The sequence below is a fragment of the Artemia franciscana genome, chromosome 16 (assembly GCF_032884065.1).
Source record: "Artemia franciscana chromosome 16, ASM3288406v1, whole genome shotgun sequence".
Taxonomy (NCBI): Eukaryota; Metazoa; Arthropoda; class Branchiopoda; order Anostraca; family Artemiidae; genus Artemia; species Artemia franciscana.
Window position 1 is genome coordinate 15,209,570 of NC_088878.1, and position 19,196 is coordinate 15,228,765.

The window sequence follows — 19,196 nt, forward strand, 5'->3', positions numbered from 1 at the left end:
AGCCAAAAAAAGAATTAATATACAAATTTCATTTTAATAATTTATGTGCGGAGAGCCAAAACCAAACATGTATTAATTCAAAAGCGTTCAGAAATTAAATAAAAAAAAAAAAAAAATTTTTTTAGCTGAAAGTAAGGAGCGACATTAAAACTTAAAACGAACAGAAATTACTCCGTATATAAAATGGTTTGTCCCCTCCGCAATCCCTCGCTCTTTACGCTAAAGTTTGATTCTTTGTCACAATTCTACTTTTTAAAACAATTAAAAACTTGACTCTTTGCCACAATTCTGCTTTTTAAAACAATTAAAAGCTTTAGCGTAAAGAGCGAGGCATTGCGGAGGGGACAAACCATTTTATATACGGAGTAATTTCTGTTCGTTTTAAGTTTTAATGTCGCTCCTTACTTTCAGCTAAAAAAATTTTTTTTTTTTTATTTAATTGATGACAAAGATTAAATTTGATGAATCTTATATATTTAGAATCAGCATAAAAATTCGATTCTTTTGATGTATTTTTTAGCATTAAAATTCCGTTTTTTAGAGTTTCGTTTACTATTGAGCCGGGTCGCTCCTTACTACAGTTCGTTACCACGAACTGTTTGATTTTAATTTACCTCCCGAAAAATATTTAAAGGGTTGTGTTTTTTCAGGAGTGATTATCATTCTTGAAATATTTTTGTACGAATATTAAATTTGAATGCAAAAAAAAACAGTAGTTGAAAGAGGGAATAGTAGTCTCGGAGTATTTAAGGCAGTCTTGGATCAAACCGTTTTTAGTAATAAAATGTATGTATGGAGTGACTTTTATCATTAGGAACCGAAATGTCAAAATATATGGAACAAAGAAATTTGTGCTGATTCTAAGTTTATTAATTTCAAAGTTGCTCATCAGACCATTAGCAAGTGAAAATTTGCATAATTTTAAAAATCTGGGTTAAATTCTCAGAAAAAAATGTGCAATCTTGATTAATTCTATGCATTGAAATTATTCATGTATGAGAGCCCTAGAGCCACCATCTTTAAAAATACAAAAACTTTTATTGATCCAGTGTCAGAGTCACGGATCTGTGTTTGTTTTTTCCCCCATGGGTGGTCGTATCGAACCAGACGTCTTAGATATTAGGTCGTGCCGCACTCTAGAATTTTAGCCCGAAAAACAACAATTTTGGCCCGAACAGGGCCAAAATTGTCTAAAGCAAAAACTCTGCGATTAATCGGTATTAATCGGAGCATTAATCGGTATTAGAGTCATTGACATATCACTGGTATTTATTTCAGATTTTTACAGTTATGCTGACAGCTGTAATCGTCAGTTTTCTGTTAGGTTCTGTTTTGTCCCAGAGTACCTCAATTCGGTGGGTATTATAGGACAGGGGTTTAAGGGTTTTTGGATACCGTGATAAATCAACATATTCCTTGATTATGACTCATTGTTTCGCAACTTGTTCACCTCTACCATAGACGGCAGGAGCTGGAAACGTATCCCAACTTTCGCTGTCTGAAAGGTTTTTTAAAGAAATCAGAATTTATCTCCTAAAAGGACGTGAGGAAAAGAAGAATTTACTTTTTAGAGAAGAGAAAATTAATGATGTCCACAGAGAGATATTTTCATGGAACCCTTTTTAGACTTCCCAAATAGTTGTTTTTTTCAGGAAAATAGAGTTTGAGAAACTGAGAATAAAGACCGTGATAGTGCTGTATAACTGCATTTACTCTAACTGGAAATTGGGAAAGGGGAGATAAAATGGTTTTATCCTATCTTGAGGTCAGTTATATCTTCCAACTAAAATTTGGGTTCTAAAAAAATGATAATAGAAACAGCAGGGCCGTATCCAGGTTTTTTGGGTGGTGGGGGTTTTGTTTACAAAAACTTTAAAAACGCAGAAAAAAAATTTTATTCATTTTTTTTACGTTTTTACGAGTCAAACAAAAATTTTGAGGGGCTCGGGTCAAATCCCTCCCCCCGGCCCGGATACGGCCTTGAGAAGCATTAATATTAAGGAAAACGTGCTCTGATTGAGAAGATAAAGGAAAAGATACACATTTCGCTTTAAAAAGTTATGTTAATAAACAAAAACCTATCCTTAGTACTAAAATTATCACGTTATACTGAATGGGAAGGGGCTGTCCAAATCAAACTCTAATCTCTAGAAAAGTAAGAGTTTTGTTTAGTGTGCATTTACTAGATTAAGTGATAACAACTGTTCTGTTTTGACCAAGGTTAAATAAAGTGGTAGTCATCTCAGATGTCGTACACGTCATCATTTGATACAACTATATCGATAACCACATGTTGTGTACTAACTCTAATACTATTGGTTGCAGGCATTTTTTTTTTTTTTTACTTTTGGATGGCTGTATAATGTTCTGTTCGCTTTTTCATATTTTTAAATGAGAGCACCACTACTTTGTGGAGTATATCTTTTTCTGTTTTAGAAGTTTTTCGATATTTTCAACGAGAGGGAGGGGGGTAGGTTAAGTATGCTTGGTCCGCACAGCTTCGGACTAACGACATAATCTTACTGAGATCCTGACAGTTCAAAACCCGTGTTGAATAGCACCTTTTTTTTACGTGAGCTGTATCAGGAATTAGAATTTTGAAACTCACAGGAATTAATACTAGGGCCAGAACACTTTTTTGAAGCTCCTGATTTTACCATGTTCTTACTTGCAAGACTTAAGTATTCCACGAAAAATGGGTTTTTAACTAATAGTTACACATAGTTTTTCAACCTTTTTTTATAAATAAATAAAATATAAATATATTCGCAAATTTGATGGCAGGCCGTTAAGCCTCTACAAAACAAAAATCTTAATTTGCATTTCTTCTAAATTTGCATAAGGAGAAAATGTCACTTGAATAATATTCATCAACTTCCTTCTTGAATGTCCGTAGGTTTGTGGAGCAGATTACTCTTTCTGGTAAGTTGTTCCAATGCTGAACAACTCGGTTGCCGAAAGTCCATCGGCCCATGTCCTTGTAAAAACGTTCCATACTCACTTTGTACTGATGTCCTCAGAGATGATTTTTATTGAACTGCACGATTCTCTGGGCTGGTACGTTATCATAGGCTCCATTGCAGAGCTTGTATATTTCAATAAGATCACCACGATGGAATCTATATGCGAGGGTTGGGATTTCAAGCATTCTAAGCCGCTCTTCGTAGGGAAGGAAGCGTAACCTGGGAGAGAATTTAGTTATCCTCCTCTGAACATTTTCGAGAGCATCTATGTCCTTGTTGTAGTATGGTCTCTTGTAGAACAATGTCCATACTCAAGAATCGGGCGGACAAGGGACTTATAGAGCGTAGCAAGCATTTTGTCGTCCTCGCACGAGAAGTTTCTTCTGATCATACCAGCAACTTTGGAAGCCTTCTTGACGACAGCTTCATAGTGGCTACTGAAGTTCAGTTCAGAATCCACTAAGATGCCTAGGTCTCTTTCTTCTCTACTAAGAGTGAGTGCAGCGGAACCAAGAAAGTATGAGGACGAAAAGTTTTGTGGACCCAGAGTGAGGATATGACTTTTCTGGGTATTGATTTCCATGATCCACTTCCTCATCCAGTCATCGATTCGTTGGAGATCCGCCTGCAGGTGATGAATGTCTTCACATGACGAGATGACGCGATAGAGCTTTGTGTCGTCCGCGTAGAGAAGGATGTCAGATTTGATGCCCTCAACTAGGTCATTGATGTAGAGATTAAACAGAAGGGGGCCGAGAATTGACCCCTGGGGTACTCCGCTAAGAACTTCTTCTTCGGCATTGCTGAGACAACCTTCTACGCACACAACTTGCTTTCTGCCAGTTAAGAAGTCCGTAATCCATTGAAGAAGACTGAATGAGGACCCGGATGATGAGAGACCGTATTTCCTGAGCTTCTTGACGAGACGCTTATGGAGAACTTTGTCAAAGGCTTTCTTGAGATCCAAGTATATGAGATCAATCTGGAACCCCTTGTCGATGTTTTTCTTCCAATCATCTGTGGCACAAAGCAGTTGGATCTCTGCAGATCGTTCCTTAAGAAAACCAAACTGCTTTTCGGTAAGTATTTTTTCTCGTTTTAAGTGTTCTAGGGTGTGGTCTGCAATGAGAGACTCAAGTACTTTACACGTAATACAAGTGAGGCTTATCGGTCTGTAGTTTGATGGGTCTTCTCGTTTCCCACCTTTGTATATTGGGACGACAATAGCTTTTTTCCAAATAGTGGGAAGCTCACCGAGTTCAAGAGACTTTCTGTAAATGTAGACTAGTGGCTCTGTTATTACCGTTGCAAGTTCTTTGAGCAGTTTTGGATGTAGATTGTCTGGGCCTGTGGACTTGCTTGGGTTAAGTTCTCTGAGTTTTTTTAAAACATCGCTATGTTTGATCTCTATTTTGATCTTTTTTAGTATAACAATTTGTAAAGGACCGTACTCAAAGCAAAATATTGTATTATGTTTTTTGTGGTAAAGACAAGTAAAAGTTTTTTATTCCACTAAATCTTTTACAATAAGGAAAAGGTGGAGATTGGTACAAAAACAAAAGGTGTTCCTGGGTCCTAATTTATGCTGCAAATCAATTCTGTAAATCGCGTGGCGCAATACTAGAAATTTTTGACTTACAGAAACTCTTCTCGCTTGAACTTATCTTTATATACTTTTACGTCATCTATATTTGGATGTAATGTTTCTTCTTGGAGATAATGGCTGTTGTGACAAGTTCGTAGCTAAAGAAGCTTGATGATAGGGGTTTAGTACTCTTTTTGACTAATTACATGCGATATCACTACCAAGTCTGTGAATTTGCAAAATATCAGTGAATCTTGTAATGCCCAGGTAACACCCTTTTGTCTTCAGCAAGGATATATACGTATGTTTACTATACGTATTGACTAGATTGACCTTTATTGACTATACGTATAATTTCCGTAGGGTTACATTAAGAAACCCAAAACGATGTATATATTATGTGAATTACAAATTGAGCTTTCTACGTCTATAAGTAACTTTTAAAGAATGTAATTCTAAGCTAATTTTTATCAATATTGACGGAAATTGGAGATAAACATCATAAATGTTCTGAATGCATATCCCTAAGAATTGGGAATGCTTGTAGTTGCTTTAGAGATACTTAGAAAATTTATTACCAAAATGTGTGTTCCAGGGTTCATACTCCTATACCTAACTTCTAAGGAATGTATTTCTAAGCTAATTTTTACCAATGTAGCCGGAAATTGGGAATAAAAATCAAAACGGCGTGAAGCTATTTTTCATCCACCTTTTACTGAAGGAACTGGACTGTGTCAAGATTGTAAAATCAGCATTAGGGTGCCCAAATGAACTCCAAAACAAACATATAGGAATAATTACGCAACTGTGTCAAATGATCCTGAAACGTATTACCAACTTTCTGTGTTTACCCCATTTATGGACTACTTTCTGCAGCAGCTGCCTCAGCGATTCCTTAGTTACAGAAAGTCGCTAGAGTCACCGCAATACTTATTTCCTCAGAACTTTATTTCCCTTGACGAAGAAAAAACAAAGGATTCATCGGCTACTCTGACTTATTTTTTGGTATCTAGATGCAGACAGCTAAAGGGGAAGCCTGTAAGCTGAGTTAGCTCTGTGGAGGAGAATGTTGAAACAGACGGAAAACTTGGCAACAAAATTGTTCGTAGTGTGTTTAAAAGAATGTGATGATTTTGCCAATTCTACATCAATTTTTGAAGATTGGTGCTATAATTCCCGTGCGAACGTTCCTTGACGACCTTGAGAAGCGTGAAATCTTATACCAGGAGTGCTTAACGTCAGGAATTGCTTAATGGATTCTCCTTAATATCCATATACTGGGATGTTCCAGTCAATGCAGAAGACGTTTTGGAGGAACTGGCCCACAACAAAAAAGGCGGCTTGATTTTATTTTATAATTGAATATTTACAGTGGTGTCTCAATAAGGAATATAGTTTATATTCTAAAAACTTCACTTTTCCGTTTTAGCCAGTATTACCATCCCTCAGCCAAAAAAATCTGCCTCCCTCCAAAATTTACCGCTGGATTCGTCCCATGCCTGGGAAGGCTGGTTAATTTGTTATAGATCTAGTGACCTAGTTGAGTTTTGTTTCGCAATCAATACCCATCTCCTTTTTATTTAAATTATTTCTAAAAGTAGTACTCTTATTTATGCAGAGTCATATAATGAAGCTTAAGTGAGAAAATTTATTTTGCGTTGATTGTAATAGCTATGTCAAGATTAGAAAATTCCTTTTTATAATTCCAATTGAATGGAACTGTCTATTTATTAACATAGGTAATTAAAGTTATAATTGCCATGGCTATGAAAAAGTATTCAACGCAAAATAGCGCTGAACTGCAAAATTGGGTTTTCAAATATCAAACAGTTAATTAATTATACAGTGTTCATTGATTCTGAGGACTCTTGAACCATTTTAGCGTACAGTACACTCTATCAATAATGTTTTCAACGATATATAGATATTTATTCAAAATAATATTCTTTAATGGAATTTTCGGGACTTTTTACTTTCTGCAGCAATAAAATAATCTGCACGACGAATAGATGAAGCGAAAAAACCTATGAAGTTCTGGCATATCAATTTAAAAAAATTATTTACATTTTGGTCTCCCTCCTCCCTTTGTACTGAATTCTCCACCAACACGTTCAATTATAAGATCGAGTTTCAAGGGTAAAGAAGTTTCCCTTTCATACTTTACCTATATAGGGGTGGCTGGGCTAGGGAAATTCAGATCAGAAATCCAATAGTTTATGATTTATACCTTTTATTCTCTTTATTTTATCATTTTTCTTTAGTTATTTATTATTTTCTTTTTCAGCACCTTTGGATTTGAGTTTGCCTTACACAGAAATGTCTGAGCCCCTGCATAACTATTCGTCTTATTCTCAGCCAGTTACACCTCGAGCTGTCAGTATGGAAGACATCACGAGGTATTTACTTTTTTTGTTGAAGTAATAATTGAAGTTTGAATAATAGATTGCTAAGAACTGAAAATGGATTTATTTTAGCATATTTCGATTACTAATTTGATAAGTAAGTGTGCTCGGCGTTGAAGGTACAAAACTGTGTCTTGAAATCAGTGCTCTGATGTTACAGAGACTAGTACCATAGTACTGCTGCCACTGCTGAAAACTCATCGTAGTCCAAAGCTGCATGGGAGCCAACACAGCACATAGTCGTGTCAGTTTCTTGGTTGTACTTGCCTCAAGGATCACCACTCCTCCAGGCTGAAATTTTACGATAAATGCTTGATCAGGAACACAAGTTTTCTGGTGTGGCTTCACCCACTACGCTGTCACAAGATCAATACCCTGTCCAGTCCGCACTTTGAAGTGCAATTGACAAATGTTTGGACACAACAGTAATAGCAAAGATAACTGATATCATACTATTTTTGACTGGCTACTTTTGAACTCTACTATTTTGTGACATTCTCCTTGAGGTCTAGTGCTGTACCCACTCTAGTGGCGTCCTTGTCTCCTCAAGTCAGTGCCTAGAATTATATTGAGATTTAATTGAGAAGTTTTCAAGGGGATAATAAATCGAAAAGGCCTTAAATTGGCCTTTATCGGACCTGCGATTGAAATCATCTTCTTTTGATGCAACAAACATCCAATTTAGTTTGTTACATCATTCTATTTCTACTTTTATTTTTCTAATATTACCCCTAGCTAACTTTGTCCGGAAGAAAATTCCTTCGGAAGTGTGTGCCTTGTTATATTGAACTTCAACATACTCGGTTTTGTTTAATGCCAATTATAAACTGGAACATAGCGTTGACGGCTTTTGTAATACAATATTGTATTCTACTCCAATCTATTCTGCCTGTAAGAAACTGGATATTCTTGATTAATCAAATTAATTCAAAATTACAAGACGCTGTATTTTGACGCAGTATAAGATTGCTCCAATACAATCTTAATCTTTTTGTTCCTCGTAATTGATTTGAAAACAAAGATAAATTAACTGACTTTTAAAATTTAAAGTATTTCTGATTTCCTTTCTGTTTTTTCGGGGAAGGGGGATATCCCTTTATCTAGATTTAAAAAATGTTTTGGGAATCTTCATTTTGTAATTGAAAAAGTGCCCCTCCCCCCACTTTTTGTATAATACTTTTTCTGTATTTGAAGAAGAATCTTGTTCAGAATTGTATAGGTACTGAATCCATACAGTTGCTTTAATTTTTATATCCAGCTGGCATTTTAAACTTCGGACTTAAGGTACAAAGTCCGACCGTCTCCAACTTCTTTTATGACAACTAACAGCTAAAGACAGCAATCTGTGGCCAACTAGAATACGTCGCTTCCATTGCAAGTTGCGTCTGGGTTTCTATGTTGGAGAGATAGATGGGACTCAAAGATCCAGCAGCAGTTAGAGTCAAAGAAACAGTTACTTATCACATCGCTGTTCCAGTTGAAGGTGGTGCGTAAAATGAAAACAAATTGGTTGAGTGTTCTAATTACCGTACCCTTGTCTCTTTCATCACATTTTTGTATCTAATTTGTTGTATTCGAAAGTATTCCGTGTTGGACACTTTCGAAGTCTTTTTCTTTTTGACATGCTTACGTTCAGTAAAAATTGCCCAAGATTCCCTTGTTTGACATCCTAAAAATTCTAATATTCCAACAAAGGTCAGGCTCAAAATTTTTCAGTGCATTTATGAACTAGACTTTAATTTGTACGCTGAAAAAGAGATTTCAGTAGTTGTTGAACCGTTCTCAACATTATTATTTCCTGGCAATAGTGTCAATTATCTTCCATGGCAACAGTGAACTAGGTCCGTTTCACTTAGTCCTGATTGAACTCCTGATTTAATACGTAATCAATTACCAACATCATTTCCTACCTTAACCGCAGTAACTTTTCATCAGCTAAAATATATATCTGCATGTATCACTAGTCACTTTAACATATTTTTCTGATACATTGTACAAGGATAGGACCTTTGTCAAAACTCTTCTATCAGCTGAATCAAACGCTAGCTCATAATCTATAAAACTGAGACCTGAAACGCTTGGGTAATTGCAATGTGTTGCTTCCATTGCAAGCTGCGTCTGGGTTTCCGAGTTGGACACTGTGAGACGTCTTGCTACCTTGTACACACTGACGATGAAATATCTTTGCACCTTTGTGGAGAGCTAACAGCGCAAGACCCCAACGTGTGGCTAATTGCAATGCGTTGCTTCGATTGCAAGTTGTGTCTGAGTTTCCTTGTTGGACACTGTGTGGCATCTTGCTACCTTATGCATACTGACAATGAAGTTTTGTACCTTTGTGGAAAGCTAACAGCGCAAGACCTCAACGTGTGGCTAATTGCAATACGTTGCTTCTATTGCAAGTTGTGTCTGAGTTTCCTTGTTGGACACTGTGTGGCATCTTGCTACCTAATGCATACTAACAATGAAGTATCTTTGTACCTTTGTGGAAAGCTAACAGCGCAAGACCTCAACAAGTGACTAATTGCAGTACGTTGCTCCTATTGCAAGTTGTGTTTGGGCTTCCTTGTTGGACGCTGTGTGGCATCTTGCTGCCTTGTGCATACTGACAATTAAGTCTCATAGTATCTTTGCGGAGAGTTAACAGCCCAAGACCTTAAAGCGTAGCTGATTGTAAAAAGATTAAAAGAAATGCCCTGTTTTAGCTTTTAGCAAAAAGTCATTTGAATAGTTTTATTCTGTTGGTGTTTATGAACTTTTGTGAGACAATTCAGTCCTTCAAGTTTAGTTTTTTTTTTCGTTTTTTTTTATATTGGCAGATTTGTAATTGAAAAAGGGTTGAAATGTAATTTGAAATAGGTTTTAATCGAATAATCATCCTAAATTAATTATTTTGGCCAATAATTAAGGGATCAAAGAGTCCCCCCCTCAATTATATGTCCTTGCGTGAACTCAAAGAAGTTTCGAACCTTTATGGACGGTTGAAATTATGATGTCTTTCCTTTTTTAATTTTTTTGCCGACTCAATGTATCGGTACTTTTATTGCGCTTTCCTCCTTTTTTGGGAGCTTGACTTTTAGATTTGAACAGTATTAATTGTGTTTCACCTATACTGGTTTGCAAAGAATGGCTTGGTTTTTTTGCTTATGTGTTCAGTTGGTTTACATCCAACTCCTGTAAGTTCTTCTTCGTATTTAGAAAAGATCGTTTTTTTAATTTATTGACTATCAGAATTTTTGTCGTTTGGTATAAGGGTCAGTGTCTTCTTAATTTTCGTTTTTAATTCAACTGCAGGAAGAAATATAAGCTATTTGGAAGTATAGCTCTGAAAACAATATTACCTTTAATTAGCTTCTTTTAACAGGCTTGTAAATAAAACTTTAAAAGGAAAATCTACAAATACTCTGGAAATCACGTTTTTAAAGTACAAAGAACACCGAAATAAAAACATTCCTTGTTGACTTTTGTGAGAACTGTGAACCGTCACCTAAGAACTCTGATTTTCTAAGATTTTTCTTTTGGTTCTTTCAAAATTATGAAGTTTTAGAGCAATACCATATTGTCGTCAGTGTTGCCAGGTTGTTCCGTGAAAATAAATGAACAAAGCTTATTAGTTCAATTTCATAACATTTCTCGTCTGCAAAAATTCAAACATTAACAAACTGTTGACTCCCAAGGATAAATACACATTGAAACGAAAGCTGCGACTTCTTAAATTGTTTGTTGCCATGTGTAATAAATCCATGTGCAAAATTATCGACTTATTTTTTCTGATTTTCCACCCATGTTGTTTTTTTAATATTGCATCTGCTATTACCAGTAACTACATGGCTGCATGTTGAGGTCATTTTGGAGTCTTATGTAGGGAGTTTTTCCTGATTTTCTTAGATATAAATAACTGTAATTTTCCACATGATTCATTCAGTTAATCAGATTTCATTTACAACTTCCTTAGTACTTCAGTAGAACGTATGTGGTTATCGTAGTTATCATACTTACTGGATATTTAATGCTTTAACGCCTAGGAAGTTTCAATAATTTTCATTGAGGTAACTTAAAACAAAAAACAAAAAAATTTAGTAACTCGTTACGTTCTTTGTTGAATCTGAGTCCTCTTGTCTTGGTTTTCATTAGGTCAGTTAATACTTCTTTCTAAATCAACCTTTTCACTTCAATTTTTTGGCGTCCGGTGGGCTATGTCTACACTGTTTTGTTGAACAGGGTACATATAAAGAGCTATATTTTAAAAATAGTTACCGTGCTAGTTTTACCAGTCAAATCCATCATGAGTTGCAAAATGCTAATTCGGTTTAGATTGAAGGAATTACTTTCACAAGTATTTAACCTCTTCAAATATGGTTACATATGCCCCCTTCTAATGCCAACTAAACCTTGTCCATAAAACCACGATCGGAGAAAATTCAATATGTTTACTACTGTTTCCTTTAATCTTATGTTACCGATTATTTAATCCAAAAAGTATCCAAAATATGCTGGTCTTTGTAGAAGGGCTTTACCTATTGAGAATCTTATAAATAGGATTTTTTTTATTGTTCGATAGCTAAAAAGGTGTTGGTAATCCTTTTATACTATTTTTTTCTGTAAGAAACTTGCTTGGGGTCACTTAAAGTTGAGAGTCAGTCATTTACATTGACGCTAGAATCTAAAAGAATTTAAAAGGCCGACTTGGTCCGATTGCCTTTTGAAAAGCGTGTTTCGTAATTCACTTAAAAATTGCTTAATTGGATCTTTAACTTAATTGCATCTTATCGCAACCGTGAGGATTATACTGTATAAAAATAATAGATGGCGTTTCTGATGTCGATAGGTGTTGGAGCCAAATGATGATAATGGTGGTTATAATACATAATTAAAAAAAAACTAATTTTTTTAGCTGAAAGTAAGGAGCGACAGTAAAACTTAAAACGAACAGAAATTACTCCGTATATGAAATGGGTTGTCCCCTCCGCAATCCCTTGGAGGGAAAAAAATTAGTTTTTTTTTTAATTTCTGAACGTTTTTGAATTAATGCATGTTTGGTTTTGGCTCTCCGCACATAAATTATTAAAATGAAATTTGTATATTAATTGGTGGAGAAGGTGGAGAAGGAGGCCTGGTTGCCCTCCAATTTTTCGGTTACTTATAAAGGCAACTAGAACTTTTAATTTTTAACGAACGTTTTTATTAGTAAAAAACATACGTAACTTAAGAATTAACTTACGTAACAAACTTTCATAATCTTATATTTTTATTATGTATACGAGAGGGTTTGTACCCTCGTTAATACCTCGCTCTTTACACTAAATCGTAAGTTTTGTCCCAATTCTTTAAGAATGACCCCTGAATCAGAAAGGCCGTAGGATAAATAGTTGAAATTACTAAAAATACTTTAGCATAAAGAGCGAGGTATTTATCTCCTCCTAAATACCTCGCTCTTTGTGCTAAAGTATTTTTAGAACCCCTCATATGCGTAATAATCTCTGTTCGTTTTAAGTTTCAATGCTACTCCTTCCTTTCATTTGAAAAAAACGTTTTCATGTTTATTTTTCGTTGTTTTCTTATAGTAATGCTAGAAAATCCTGCGCCCTTTTCATTGAATTTGTCTTCCCACATGACAGATTCCTCCAAGGAAAGATCCTCCAACATAGCCCCCTCTCCTCAGCCCCACCCCCAAACACAATAAAATTCCCCTGAAAACGTCTGTACACTTCCCAATAACCATTACTATATGTAAACACTGGTCAAAGTTCGTAACTTGCATCCTCTCCCCCAGGGATTGTGGGGGAGTAAGTCATCCCCAAAGACATAGTTATTATGGTTTTCGACTATGCTGAACAAAATGGCTATCTCAAAATTTTGATTCGTTGACTTTGGGAAAAAATGAGCGTGGGAGGGGGCCTAGATGCCCTCCAATTTTTTTGGTCACTTAAAAAGGGTACTAGAACTTTTCATTTCCGTTAGAATGAGCCCTCTTGCGACATTCTAGGACCACTTGGTCGATACGATGACCCCTGGGAAAAAGAAAAAAAAAAAAAAAAAAACAAATTAACACGCACCCGTGATTTTTTCTTCTGGTAAAAAATACAAAATTCCACATTTTTGTAGATAGCAGCTTGAAACTTCTACAATAGGGTTCTCTAATACGCTGAATCTGATGTTGTCATTTTCGTTGAGATTCTACGACTTTTAGGGGGTGTTTCCCCCTATTTTCTTAAATAAGGCAAATTTTCTCAGGCTCGTAACTTTTGATGGGAAAGACTAAACTTGATGAAACATATATATATATATATATATATATATATATATATATATATATATATATATATATATATATATATATATATATATATATATATATATATATATATATATATATATATATATATATATATATATATATATATATATATATATATCAGCATTAAAATGCGATTCTTTTGATGTAGCTATTGATATCAAAATTCAATTTTTTAGAGTTTTGGTTACTATTGAGCCGGGTCGCTCCTTACTACAGTTCGTTACCACGAACTGTTTGATACGTTAATACTATCAATACATTGTCAAGTAGATTTTGGTGAATTGTACCGAAAATATAAGAAACTATGGAGAAAATATGATAATCTCGAGGCTTTAAGAAAACGCGTAATCCATGTCCCCCACCCCTCTTCCGTATGTGCCTCTCTAAGGCTTATACGCTACAATCTCTCCTCCCCTTATAGATAGATTATACATGAGCACAATATCACTCAAAGTATAGAGTATAATTCCGGGATTTCCTCAACTGAAGCACTAGTTTTATTTTTCCGATATGGCAAACTTTAAAGTATTTTACTCAATTCTCAAAAAGATTGATTGTATTTAGAAAATCAAAAGTCGTTTCAAGCTTGTTGGCCCTTCGGCTGTACAGTACTTGTGTAAAATTTCAAAACACTCAGTTGATTTGATTCAGTGCAAATTTGACAAAACTTCAAAACACTCAGTGCATTTGATTCAGTGCAAACTTCACAAAACTTCAAAACACTCAGTGCATTAGTTTTACAGATTGATCAGGGACAACAAGGTTTTGTTTTCCATTACAAGTTTCAAGGCAAACGAATAAAAAGCTTTCTTATGTACTGGGGTCCTTTTGACTAGGGACTTTATTTCGGGACTTTCTTTTATTTCGAGCTGCTTAGAAAAATGTCGGTACTGTTTAGGACTCTATTTTCTCGATATTATTCCTTTCTATTTTTTTTTCTTTTGAACTTCGGTCTCCTTGACCCAAGAACATCCAGGTATTAGTTTCAAGCCAATCAAAAAAAAAATTCTCGCCCCAAAATGCCCCAAAAATAATTTTCTTATTGTTCATGAAAATTTACTTTGCCCTGGAGTTTACGAGTGCGGGTTTCTAACTGTTCGGATAAAAAAAAAAGATGGCCTCTTTTTGTGGGAAACAAAAAAAAATGTCTTTCTTTTATCTTCCGAATGCGGTCGTTTTCATCCTAGGACATAAGGATGTAATTTTTGAGCCGGTCAGAGAAAAAAATTTTGGCCCTTTTTGGATCCCATTTCTGAAGGGACCGTGCGCCTAAACGTTTTCACAGTAGATTCCCTTTGTATCTGGAATTTGAAGCTGGTTGGGAGTACGACTTTTTTGGCCTATTTTTGGACTCCTAACAGCCCTCTCCCTCACAAAGCCCAAGCACTAATTCGCTTCTAATCAAACGGTCATTTTCGGACACCCTGTTTGGGGGGCCAATGCTCTAGCAAAATTTTTTCCGCTCTGTTTATGAATAATTTATGGGACCCGTTCCCTCCCAAACTAAAGTATATTTGTGGAGCAGAGTCCCTATGGTCCGGGGGCTTACGGTTTAACTGTTTAAAGGCTCTGGGTGTCACTTTATCTGTTTTTCCTTCTGCATTAGAGTTCCTTTAGCACAAGGACTTCGGATATAACTTTTGAGCCAATCGGATGAAAAAATGTCCCTTTTCTGGCCCCATTCTTCTGAAAACCAGTGCCATAGATTTTTATGGCACTTGGTATTAAAAAAGTGACGTATAGCGATCGCAAATTCTGTCTGTTTGTCGGTCCCGGTTTTGCTACTTTAGACACTTTCAGGCAAGCTAGGACGATGAAATTTGGCAGGCGTATCAGGGACCAGACCAGATTAAATTATAAATAGTCATTTTCCCGATTTGACCATCTGGGAGGGGGGAGTGGGGGGCCGGTTAATTTGAAAAAAAGGAAAAAATGAAGTATTTTAAACTTACGAATGGGTGATGGGATCGTAATGAAATTTGATGTTTGGAAGGATATTGTGTTTCAGAGCTCTTGTTTCAAATCCCGACCAGATCCGGTGACATTGGGGGGAGTTGGAGGAGGGAAACCTAAAATCTTGGATAACGTTTAGAGTGGAGGGATCGGGATGAAACTTGGAGGGAAAATAAACATAAGTCCTAGGTACGTGATTGACATAACCAGAATGGATTTGCTCTGTTTGGGGGGTTGGAGGGGGAGGGTTAATTTGGAAAAATTAGAAAAAATTAAGAAAAAATGGAAGAAAATCTTTAACTTACGAAGGAATGATCGAATCTTAGAGAAATTTCATATTTAGAAGTACCTAAATCTGGAGAAAAAAAGAAGTACATTTAGAAGTAGAAGGGGGTTAATTCTGAAAAATTAGAAAAATTGAGGTATTTTTAACGTACGAAGGAGTGATCGTTTCTTAATGAAATTTCATATTTAGAAGAACCTCGCAACTCAGATTGCGAATTTTGCTTCCAAGATATGGTAGCCTATGCGCATAGTCAATAAAAATAATGCTCAATCTCCTTTTAATTCTTCGTAATACCATTCTAAAACTATTAATGACGTGATTCGATTGATTATTGAATCCCTACTAATCTTTATGTGGAAATCATACTAGCATCTAGTAATTTTCAAAAGTAGTAATCAAATTACATTTGAAGGGTATTTGTTTATGGTTGTTGTCTGCTATATTTTGGGACGCTTGGTAAGAAATATTTGATTAAATCTCGTATATTTAGAATCAGTCTAGATTTCGTAAGTTCTTCATTTTATTGAAACATTTTGCTAGATTTAGAGCACATTATATATTGGTATGTTGTTACATCTTTATTCTAACTAGCTACTACTGCTAACAACTCATTACAGCACAAGACCGCCGGAGGATAACAATGCAGTGTAAAGCCGTGTTAGGTTTTTGCTGTATCAAACAGTCCGTGGAAACGAACTGTAGTAAGGAGTGACCCGGCTCAATAGTCACCGAAACTCTAAAAAACGAAATTTTAATACCAATGTTTACATCAAAAGAATTTTATTTTAATGCTGATTTTAAATATACAAGTTTCATCAAGTTTAGTCTTACGCATCAAAAGTTACGAGCCTGAAATAATTTGCCTTATTTTAGAAAATAGGGAAAAACACCCTCTAATAGTCATAGAATCTTAACAAAAATCACACCATCAGATTCAGCGTGTCTGAAAACCCTACTGTAGAAGTTTCAAGCTCCTATCTACAAAAATGTGGAATTTTGTATATTTTGCCAAAAAACAGATCACGGATGCGTGTTTATTTGTTTGTTCGTTTTTTTTCCAGGAGTGATTGTATTGACCCTGTGGTCCTAGAATGTCGCAAAAGGTCTAGTGCCCTTTTTACGTGACCAAAAAGATTAGAGGGCAACTAGGCTCCCTCCCAAGCTTATTTTTCCCCAAAGTCACCGGGTCAAAATTCTGACATAACCACTTTATTCAGAATAGCAGAAAAACCTAATAACTATGTCTTTGGGGACGACTTACTCCTCCACAGTCCTCGTGGAAAGGGCTGCAAGTTACAAACTTTGAGCAGTGTTTACATATAGTAATGGTTATCGAGAAGTGTACAGACGTTTCCAGGGGGATATTTTGGTTTGGGGGGGGAGGTGGTTATGCGTGAGGATTTTTCAATGGAGGAACTTGTCATGGGAAAAGAAAATTTCAATTAAGGGGGCGTAGGATTTTCTAGCTTCATTTAAAAAAAATAAAACAAGAGCTAAGAGCTCATATGGCACTTGTGACGAGGTCGGAAGAACGAATAACCAAGAGCCCATATGGTATGAGCTCTAGCAAAATTCAAAGAATCAATAGTTTGCTTTAAAAGGAAAATCAGAGGCTTAATGCTGGTCGGGATTTAAAGTAAGAGCTTTGAGTCACGAGGTCCTTCTAAATATCAAAATTCATTAAGATCAGATCACCTCCTCGTAAGTTAAAAATACCTCAATTTTTCAAATTTTTCCTGTCCCTTCAGCCCCTCAGATGGTCGAATCGAAGAAAAAACGACTTTATCAAGTCAATTTGTGCAGCTCCCTGACACGCCTACCAATTTTCATCGTCCTAGCACGTCCAGAAGCACCAAACTAGCCTAAGCACTGGACCCCACCCCCTAACTCCTCCAAAGAGAGTGGATCCAGTCCGGTTATATCAATCACGTATCTACGACATTCATAAGCGTTTTTACAAAATTTCCATTTCCCCCCTCCAACTCTCCCCAATGTCAATAGATCTGGTCGAGATTTGAAATAAGAGCTCTGAGACATGAGTTTCTTCCAAATATAAAATTTCATTAAGATTCGGTCACCCGTTCTTAAGTTAAAAATACCTCAATTTTTCTTTTTTCCAAATTAACAACCCCCAGCTCCCCCAAAGAAAACGGATCCGTTCCAATTATTTCAATTTCGTATCTATAACTTATGCTTATTCTCCCCATCAAGTTTCATCCCGATCTCGCCACTCTAAGCGTTTTCTAAGATTTGCGATTTCCAATATTTCTGGTTCCCCCCCTGCCTCAACCCTCTATGTCCCTGGATCCGATTCGAATTGAAAATCGAGCATTTGAGACATAAGATTCTTCTATATATAAAGTTTCATTAAGATCCGATCACCCATTCGTAAAATACCTCGATTTTCACGTTTTCCAAGAATTCCGGTTTCCCCCTCTAACTCCCCCCAATGTTATCGGTTGGGATTTAAAATGAGAGTTTTAAAACACAAGATCCTTCTAAATATCAAATTTCACTAAGATCTGATCACCCTTTCGTAAGCTACAAATACCTCATTTTTTCTAATTTTTCCGAATCACTCCCCTCCCCCAACTCCGCCAAAGAGAGCGGATCCGGTCCGGTTATGTCAGTCACGTACCTTGGACTTGTGCTTATTCTTCCCACCAAATTTCATCCTGATCTCTCGGCTTTATGCGTTTTCCAAGGTTTTCGGTTCCCCCCTCCCCCCAATGACACTGGATCCGGTCGGGATTTAAAATGAGTGATCTGATTTACGAGGTCCTTCTAAATATGGAATTTTATCAAGATCTGACCACTCCTTCGTAAGTTAAAAAATACCTAATTTTTTCTATTTTTTAGAATTACCCCCCCCCCCCCCAACTCCCCCAAATAGAGCGGATCCTTTCCGGTTATGTCAATCACATATCTAGTACTTGTGCTTATTTTTCCCACCAGGTTTCATCCCGATCCCTCCATTCTAAGTGTTTTCCAAGATTTTAAGCCCTCCCTCAACTCCCCCCATAGTCACCAGGTCCGGTCGGGATTTAAAACAAGAGATCTGAGACAAGATATTATTTCAAACGTCAAATTTCATTAAGATCCGATCACTCCTTCGTTAGTTAAAAATAACCCCTTTTTCTAATTTTTCAGAATTAACCACCACCACCACCCAACTCCCCCAAAGAGAGCGGATTCGTTCCGGTTATATCAATCACGTATATAGGACTTGTGCTTATTTTTTCCACCAAGTTTCATCCCAATTCCTCTACTCTGAGTGTTTTCCAAGATTTTAGGCTCCCCCCCCCAACTCCCCCCACCAATGTCACTAGATGCGGTCGGGATTTAAATAAAGCTCCGAGACACGATATCCTTCCAAACATCAAATTTCATTAAGATCCAATCACCTGTTCGTAAGTTAAAAATACCTCATTTTTCTAATTTTTTCGATTTAACCGTCCCCCACTCCCCCTCCCCCCAGATTTTTGAATCGGGGAAACGACAATTTTAATTTAATCTTGTCTGGTTCCTGATACGCCTGCCAAATTTCACCGTCCTAGCTTACCTGGAAGTGCCTAAAGTAGCAAAACCAGGACAGACCGACAGAATTTGCGATTGCTATGTGTCACTTGGTAGATACCAAGTGCCATAAAAATAAATATGAAAAAGTTTTCTCAACTGAAGTAAGGAGCAGCATTAAAACTTAAAAGGA

At 36.2% G+C, this 19,196-nt stretch overlaps 1 protein-coding gene across 9 annotated transcripts in view; it reads left to right on the forward strand.

Annotated features, from left to right (window-relative positions):
• The window catches only part of LOC136037117 (disks large 1 tumor suppressor protein-like), a 328,881-nt gene that overhangs the window by 213,771 nt on the left and 95,914 nt on the right, over positions 1-19,196 (forward strand). For all 9 annotated transcript variants that reach the window (XM_065719595.1, XM_065719596.1, XM_065719588.1 and 6 more), the window contains one exon: positions 6,833-6,944. In XM_065719595.1, coding sequence (XP_065575667.1) covers positions 6,833-6,944 — 112 coding nt within the window. The remainder of the gene's footprint in view (positions 1-6,832; positions 6,945-19,196) is intronic.